This window comes from Camelina sativa, chromosome 20 (assembly GCF_000633955.1).
Source record: "Camelina sativa cultivar DH55 chromosome 20, Cs, whole genome shotgun sequence".
Lineage (NCBI taxonomy): Eukaryota > Viridiplantae > Streptophyta > Magnoliopsida > Brassicales > Brassicaceae > Camelina > Camelina sativa.
This window is the reverse complement of record NC_025704.1, coordinates 9,677,159-9,686,896: the sequence shown is the minus strand read 5'-3', so window position 1 is coordinate 9,686,896 and position 9,738 is coordinate 9,677,159. Positions and strand designations below refer to the sequence as shown.

General features: G+C 32.9%; 1 protein-coding gene across 1 annotated transcript in view; it reads right to left on the bottom strand.

The window, feature by feature from the left end:
• Positions 9,095-9,738, bottom strand: part of LOC104772364 (serine/threonine-protein phosphatase 1 regulatory subunit 10-like) — a 3,266-nt gene continuing 2,622 nt past the window's right edge. Inside the window, exon 5 of the mRNA XM_010496992.2 lies at positions 9,095-9,738. Coding sequence (XP_010495294.1) covers positions 9,338-9,738 — 401 coding nt within the window. The 3' untranslated portion in view covers positions 9,095-9,337.

Here is a 9,738-nt window from a genome sequence, read left to right as displayed (position 1 = left end):
AGCCCGCGCATAGCGCGGGTAATCATCTAGTTTATACAAATAATTTATAAACTTCATCTTGAAGTCTAAAATCGAGTTTGACATACATAATTGTTAAAACTAAACAATTTTTTAGTGCACACAAAATCAGGATTTGCTTCTTCAATTTCTATCACCAAAATATTTATATGGAATTTCAATGTAGAAAGTAATACAATATTTGGACAACCCTTTATGCTAGATACAATATATGGATTTAATACACAATAAAATCAACTTAAACGAAAATGAATACAATCCAACTAGTTTGAGTTATATGAATTATGTTATAATTAAATTAAAATCAATATGATTTTTTCCATTTTTGTTTATATTCATCCAGAAACAAACCAGTTGTTCTACATAAAAAAAAATAAAAAAAATCGAACAGTATCGGGTTTTGATGGAACCAATACAAATTGAGGAAGTTTTTCAGAAACTATAATGGCAGCATTTCTCCGACGACGGACTGTTGGACATCCATACAGAACATGAGCTACATGTGTCTAACAGCGCATTATGTGGATGAAAATTGGAAGCTGCAAAAAAAGATCATCAATTTCTGCATAGTCGATAATCATTCTGGTGATACAATTGGTAAAATGGTTGAGAAGTGTTTGGTTTTCTGGGGAATCAGAAAGGTTTTCACCATTACAGTAGATAATGCAAGTTCTAATGATCTTGCATTAAAATACTTGAAAAGAAAGTTGACATCATGGGGAACAACTATCTTGGATGGAGAATTTCTGCATATGCGATGTGGAGCACATATTTTAGGTTTGATTGTGGGAGATGGTCTTAAGGAGCAACATGATTCAATCTGTAGGATTAGATCAGCTGTTAGGTATGTTCGATCTTCACCTAGTAGGCTGAAAAGGTTTAAGGAGTGTTTAGAGATTCAAAAGGTTGAATCAAAAGCTGGTCTTTGTTTAGATGTTGAAACAAGGTGGAATTCCACATACATGATGCTACAAGCTGCTGTTGCTCTTAAGAAAGAGTTTGATATGCTTGAGATGGAAGATGAGAAGTATGTTTCAGAGCTTACAAGAATCTGCGAAGCTGTACCAAGTGAAAGTGATTGGTCTTATGCAAGTTCATTGTCTGATATATTGCAATATTTTTATGATGCAACTGTGAATATCTCTGGATCTAAATATGTTACTGGTAATACATACATGAAAGAGATATTCGGAGTGGGCTGGATGATTGTGAAGATGAATGCTATGGAGGATGAGAACAAGAAAGCTATGGCCGAAAAAATGAAGCTGAAGTTTTATAAGTATTGGGGAAATTTTGACAACTCAAATATGATGATCTATGTTGTTGCAGTTCTTGATCCGAGATACAAGATGAGATGGGTAAAGTGGATGATTGAAGGTACGTATCCTTCTTATGAGGCTAAGTGTTTGATTGCCAAGATCACAAATGCTATGGATAGATTATTTGAATATTATTCATCTTTGCAATCTCAAGATCCAATATTTTCCCAAAGTAAAGGAGGTTCAGAGCCACATTCTAAGCACAAAGATAAGAAACATAGACTCATGGAGGAAATGTTTGATGATGCTGAGGAAAGTGAAGAGGCTGATGTTGTGAAATCAAAGATAGAGTATTATTTAGATGATATTCGGGAGGATAGAAAGAATCCAAGTTTTAAGATCTTAGATTGATGGAAGATAACCGGTTCTAAGTATAAGGTTTTGTCACTAATGGCAAGAGACTTGTTGGCCATACCTGTGTCAACTGTTGCATCTGAATCTGCATTTAGTGCAGGGAGTCAAGTACTTGATCGGTTTTGTAGCTCCCTAACACCAAGAACTGTTGAAGCTCTTATTTGTACTCAAGATTGGTATCGTGCTGATGATGCAGATTTAAGAGTAGAAGAACATCTTGCCGAGCTTGAGAATATTGAATTAGGTTAGTACCTTTTTACTCTTCCACTTTTATGAATTTGTTATAGTTTTCAAATACTAATAGTTAATTGTTATCTTATACAGAGGTGGAGTCTCTAAGTATACATCCATGATCATATTTGAGGATTGGTAAGTGTTCACTTCACTTGCTTTAAATTTCTACGAACTTGTGTGGAAGATGAGAAGAATCAAGAGAAAATCTAACGAGTACTAATCATAATTGATTGTTGAAGTTTCCATGGTTACACTTAGTCATTTGAATTTGATTTTATACTTGATTCTATTAGGATTATGCAGCAATGTGTGTTCAGTTTTGTTCTTTGGTTTGGAAAATGATTAATCTTTCTCTCTTTCTTTTGTCAGATTATAAGACGGATTTAAGAAAAGAAATGAAAGATGTCACTTGAACTTTTGTATTTTGTATTTTTCATCAATTTTAAGCTACGTTATGAACTTTTTAAGCTTATTATGTATGATATTAATGAATTTAGGATTTAAAGACTATATTTTTTAGATATTCGCGAAACGAATATCCGAATATCGGATATCCGAAATTTCGGATTCTAATACGAATACTAAATACACGAATACCTGAAACACGGATACGAATACAGATACCTGAAAAAAATCCGGATATTCGCTCCGTTTACAGGACTAAATATAATATATTTGTCTACAATTCAATAAAATACTCCAAATAAGGAATTTAAGTTATAAAAAAAAAAAGGATAACTCAAATAATAATAAAACCAAAGAATAAAAAGAAAAAGTGAATGTCTACTTGTAGGCATGAAAATATAACGGTGAAATAGAGAAACGACCTCGGAAAATAAACAATCACACAATTATGTCCAAACACATGACATTAAATTGCGTAATTTTGTTTAGCTTTTGCCGGTCATTCGATGGGAGGAGGAAAAATGTTTAGCCGTTGAAAGATTTGGTGAAAGGATAAACCGCAAGCAGCCGATGAATGGACATTGCCATGTGAACATCACTGACACTAGACCGTATTGGGTCTTGAGCCATCTCTACTTCGAACTCTTCACTTTGACTCTTACAAGTCTTACTCTTCTTTTTAACTCACTTTATCATTTAATTACCTTTAAACACCTTCACTAATTTCTTCTTCTGTCTTTTCTATATATATAAGTTTCCCTACACCCTCCGGTACTGAACTCATTTTATTCTGATTATATCATACAGTTGTCTATTTTTTAATCTTCGTCGTACGTTTTTAATATTCTTGCAGTTGAATTACCAACATGTGATTTTTAGTCTAGTCTTTGTAAAATCCACACGAAGGACTAAAACAGAGAATATTTTAATCTAAAGATTTGACCGCAACTTGAGTTGACCATTTTAAACTTTTTTTGCCTTACTTTTTTTTTTATGGTTTCATTAAGAACCCTAGATTAAAATCTATTTTATATTTGTATAACAGGAAATAAAATAACATACTACTATTTTTAAGATTTTCCCCCGAATTTACATGCAGGCAAACAAAATGTGCCTACAATAAAAAAAATCTTAGTTAAAAAAATCATAAGAATTGTTATTTAATATTTTTTAGATTTTAAGAATAAATAAGTTATATATCTCATAAGGAATGGCTAAAAAGGCAGGAGTGGGGTGAGAAAATTAATAAAACAAAATAAATAATCTATTTAAAATGCAAGATATTTGATGGGAATTGGGTGAAGTGAACTCTGACCTGTTTTGTTTAGTTATATAAATGTTATCCTATCTTTCACGTGGTGCTACCAGAAACATGTCTGGGGTTCGATTATGACAATTTCAACTCATATACATGTAACAATATTACATATAAGAAATAAAAAAAATCCATACTAATATATAAATTATACGAAAAAAACACAAAAATGAAAGGATTGGTATCGACCCATTAAAAGCCCACTCACAAAGTTGAATCAATCATATGCATTACAAGGACAAGTCTTTTCTGATTAGCTTTTTTTTGGATCATATGATAATTGATAGTGTGTGTGTTGTGTGTGTGCACTATTACATTAATTTGCATATATTTATACATAAAGAATGCATGTTAATACATAAAAATCAAATTATGATTAGTATAGAGAAAAAAAAGGCTGTTGCAACATTCTGGGCTCTCAAATGAGCAATATCTATATCTCCATATTGACCCACCAAAAAATCTCACTGTCCTCTCATTATTATATATTTCATGTATATATTCTTATCTAAATTGTTTGCTAGTATTTTAATTTTTTTCCCTTTTGCCCGTGACCCGTTCGTGTCCTGTTGCTTTGATTCCCTCAGCTCTCTTACTTACACACATACATGCATACTTAAAGTCGACCATTACGAAATGCACGTTAATGAGTAATAATAATGTACTACATGTATGAAGATATTGTAGTACAGTCTTGAGACCATCTATTTTCACATTGATATAGTCAAATATAATTTCTCGTATTAGTAGATTACAGAGGCGACTGAGATATCGAATATTAACGTGCATTGATGAGACTGACATTGACCGAGAGCTTGAACAAACTATAATACAGTTCTGTTTTGTGTTTTCCTAAATAAATTCGGTTTTGGTTTTGTCTTATTTATAACAACTTGCTAAAATACTTGTCTTAATATTTATTTTCTTCAAACGAATGAGATCTTGAAATGTGAACTCAAACAAAAACTAATGTAAAAAATCCAAAGTTTCTAAAGAGGTTTAAGTTTTGTAAATGGTTTAACATAAAGTTATAGTTCTGTATTCATCATTATTCTGTTTGTCTTAAATCAAAACATCGATTTTAGGCGGGCACATATTTTGGCTAATAGTAGTAATACATGACATTGTCGGTCCACCGTTTTCGAATGTACTACTAATCAAAAGAACAAAAAAATTATCTATTTTCAAATATATATAATTTTATTTATTATTTATCCCCAAATATATTTGAAGCACGAAGATCATAACTTCTTTTACCTATAGGCCCTATACCATGGACCGAACGGCTACATGAACTACGTCAGGATTATAAATGTCATAGGTTTTTTTTTCCTATTTGGATGGATTTTATATACACCATATTTTATTTTATTTTTATAACATGGCTTTTCTTATATTCGTTTAGCTTATTTTGAGTAATTGGATACTATTCCGTTAATCTGTGTATAGTTTTCTTTTGCCGTTAGAATTCATTTTCCCGCGCTATCGACTTGCACTCTATGAATTGTGAGTCCACCATGTTAAGCGAAAACTCGGGAGTGCAAAATTCTTACTCAGCTTTTAGCTAGTGTTAGTGTGCATTTACATAATCAGACAACATTTAAAAGCTATTCTTGTTATTTTTTTTAATAAATCGCAAACATAAAGAGAAAACAATACAGAGTTACAGACCCTAAAAAAGATAATTGAAACAGTCAATAAGTAGTAAAGTACATTAACAAAATACTAATTTAATTGAGATTAATAAAGAAAAAAATTGTAAGAAAGCGTGTGGTTCAATTATTAATAGTCAAAGACTTTTTAGCATACTTGCTTAGTTGTTTGTCAAAGTGGTCTCTGCTTTGCTTCTTATATCAGCTTCACGTGATCCATTTAATTTTTCTCTTTTTTTCTTTTTTTCCTTCTGTCCGAAGAAAGTCAACATATTAATAACTTTTATAATGGGAGGGGGTAAGTATATGTAAAAGCTGTCCAAATTTGAGAAACCAAAAAAGAAAACAAAAAAAAGAAAGCAGGAGGTGGAGAGTGCACTAAAAATTTAGATGTTATTTCAGCGAATAATTGATTTTTATTTTGTTAGGTTTTGATACGACAACATTTTGCGATAATGCGTTTACGAAAACAGAAGTATGCACTGACCATTTTGGGATGGTTAGAGAATATTGACGAATGCTAGTAACATGTCAAGGAGAAGAAGTTAGCTTTGATAAAAGGAAGGTTTGAACTTTTGCGCAAACTATATAAATTATGGCAAACTCGAATCCAAATCCAACTTACACAAGTTTGTTAATCATTATGTATATAACCACAAAATCAAATTCAGACTAATTTAAAAAAAAAAAAAATTCTGCTGTTACTTTTGTTAATCATATTTGTATGTTTTTTTTCCAGAAAAGAGTGAATTTTTTTTTTTTCATAATATTCGGCAGAGTGTCCCGATTGATTTGTTGTCAAAACGATTTACAGATCCTTGAGTTTCCAAATAAGACAGATTTGACTTTTGTTGGTTTGTAATATTCCCTTCTTACATCATCGGAAACACAAATGAGCCTCTCCATGTGCTCACTTCCCTTCTCCAATAATCTCTTTTCGGGGCTCTCAATATCACACACGCTCTTTCTGTTTCTGTCACATCCATCTCTATTTTTTAATGTCTGTGTACCCACAAAAACAAAATTAACTTATTGCATGTCCTTTTTTATTATCTCGTTCGTATACATTATTTACATGCATGCCAAAAAGGTCTAGTATATATGATGATCAATAAAAAGAACTGATGTAAGTTTTGATCAGACATGTTAGAAATCTTCTACGTTTTGCATTTTTTTTTTTCAGTCTTGACATTTGACGAGGTAATTGGAGCTATTGAAAAAGATGTTTACTTGTTCAGGTTTCTGATAATATAATTGGTTAGAACTTACGAACCATGTAAAATGGGGAAAAAGAATGACTATTTATTTCAAAAACAAATGATCAAATTTAGGTTAATTAACGAATAGGTGGAATTGGCTATTGCCCGCAATTCGATTGGTCTGCAGGTTTTCATGGTACGACTAGGGAACATTTGCGTTATTTCACAAAAGCTCCTTTTCTCTTTTCTCTTTTTTTTTTTTTTCATTCTGTGATTGTAATTATGAAATATACCAACTTTATAAATTACGTGGCCCCTCTTTTCTTAAAGAGTAGTAGTAGTATATACTAGTACTATATATTTACATATACAATACTATAATCAAAATGTCCTTATTTATACTTTACATGTGACATGACAATTATGGCATTTTAACGGCGTTAACCAACAACACATGACACATCAGGTCATCATTCGCGGTTCGAGCGGTTTCGTAACCGGCAGTGAGGGAGAGGAGCCAAATGTAGGGTCCTACAACGTACGCGTCTCCTCGACAGCCGAGCCCTTCCCCTCTCTGGCTCCATCTGAGAGGTCTTCAATCGAACGGCTGTGATTGCAGACGTTATAACTCTTCAAATAATTTAATCGATGATGACTTGGCTTTTTCCTTATTGGACGGTTCCGAACCGACTAGATCAGCTTGTAGCAGAAGCTGAACCACGTTGGTTTCATTTACTCTTAGTTATAATAAAAGTATTGCCATAACTTCATTAACAAGTTAATTGATGACAAAACTATGCTGATTAATTATACCTTTTTGTGACCAAACATAACATTTGAAGTAATTCTAACATTTTGTGATATTTTGAAAGTTAAACTCACAGCTGTATCGCTACAACTTCATTCTTTTGTGATATTTTGATATTTTTAATTTAGACCAAGTTTCCTAAAGAGCCGATTTAACTAAACATTCTTATTGTAACATGTGAACACTCGGAAGATTCACTTTTTTCGCTTTTGGCCATGGCTAAACAATGAAATGAAATAATACCAAGGGACAAACTAAAAACTATGGGACCCAAAGAGAAAACAGGGAGAAAAAGATGGGTTGTTTTGTCAATATCCGTAACGGATTTTTTAGTTGGTAAATAAAAGTGGTAACGCTAACGCAGTTTTTACGGAGTAGTATGGTAAACTAGTAAGTAAATCGCCGTGAGGATAGTGTTTGGAACTGCAAACAAACAAAGGGATGATGAAACAAGTGTCGGACCTCGAGCAGCCTGTTTCTGATGATGCCTCAACTTGTCTTCTCATTTCAACACTCTTCTTCTTCTTTTTTTTTTGGTCCATAAATTACTACGTACTAAGAAAACAAACCAGTGTTAATATGCTTTCCCATTCTAGATATGCAAATTGCGGTGTACGAGAGTTATATTTTTTTTTTGGGAAAACAATAAAATAACTTTAAATGGAAAGATTAAAAAAAAAGAAGAATACGTATGAAAGAAGCAAAATCTGGACGAATCCAAAGCGTCTTCTTAAATAAGTTTTGTGTGTAACTGTCACGTTAATAAAAACATAAAAAGCATAAGAAAGAAGAAGAAGAAGGATAAGAAACGTGTGCTGAGTCTGTGTCTCGGTGACGCCAATTACTACATAGCTGCCGCAAGCACATTAAATCTCACTTCTCTAGGTCCCACTCATCGTCCATCATCATCATGTTGATCATTCAGTCATACATCATCATAGTCCTAACATATGATGATGATCATCTTTTGTTTTCATTCGTAAATTATAAGCTTTGACTTGCTAAGAGATTAAAACCGGCAAACACAAAAGATTGGCTTATTAATATACGTAGACATCATCAACCTAACGTTTCCAAACGCATCCTTGTGCCACGACCAAAACTTAACACGTCCCTTTTGCGGTGTGGTGTATATATAGCGAGTAATGCAAATATGAGGAGGGCTAAAATGGCAAAAATGTATTATTACTACTTTTAAAAAATAAATTTACTTAAACAAAACAGTCTTGAAAAGCAAAGGTTGCCATCCTATTCCTCTCACAATCAGCGTTTCATATTGTCTCCTTTATTTTTATTTAAATGCAACTGATCTGTTTACTTTTGTCCTTGTAATCTTTTTTCTTTTTAGAAATCTATTCAAACCTAATAATAAAAGTGAAAAAATATTAAAGCCAATTGGACAAAATGATCTAAAATAAGAGTGGGTGGGACACAAGTCCAATTCCATTATTATTTTTTTGCTCAGTTTGAATAAGGGAAGTAAATAATTAATTAATTTAAATAGTTATTCAAAAGCGTCAATATCACTAATTGCAGTCGGATTTTATTTTCTGAAAGGGTTTGGTATCTAGTAGTATCTACCAAACTTGTTCATCGCAATTGTGTATATTCTTTATAATTTAAGAAAAAAACCAAATATCATGACGAGTCACAGAACTTTAGATAAAAAAAATATCATTCCAGTATGGCTTTTATTTTTCTATTTTATTTTTCTGAAACATATAAACAACATATGAACACACTAGGATCTCATTAAGAAAGTAAGAACCCAGAGAAAAAAAATAAACAAGTACTGAATATAAAATATTCGTTTGATTTTATATTATGATTCTATAAACTTACTTAAGAACTATCACAAATTAAAAGAAAAAAAAAAATCCTAATATAACTTAGGATCGATCCGTTGGAGGAAAAAAAGAAGGATTCTAAGAAACCCCCAATGATTATGAAAAAAAAGAAAAAAAAACCATTTCCATGTATAATCACAGACCGGACACAAACTATGGAAAGTTTTTTGTTGTAGTTGTTCACATTCACATGATATTGCAGCTTGATGTGTTCTCATCACTGAAGTAATCAGAATACTGGTCACCATTGTGAGGCGGATACGGGTGTTGGTGTGGATACGGGTATGGATACGGGTATGGATGTTGTTGGTGCGGTTGAGGTGGCATATAGTTTACAGCTGGCGGTGGTCGAGCGTACATCATCGGCTGGAACCGCTCATTGCCCATGGCTCGTTGCTGGTTCATAACAGCGGCTAAGTATTGTTGTTGTTGCTGCTGTTGCTGTTGTTGCAAGTAGGGATTTCCCGCCGGCATTGGGTCTTGTCCACCTCCGCCGTTGCCAGGGACTTGACCTTGGAAATATCCTGGTGGTGCTCCTCCGGATGGACCGCCGCCGCCACCACCGCCTGGACCCATTGCCGGTAATC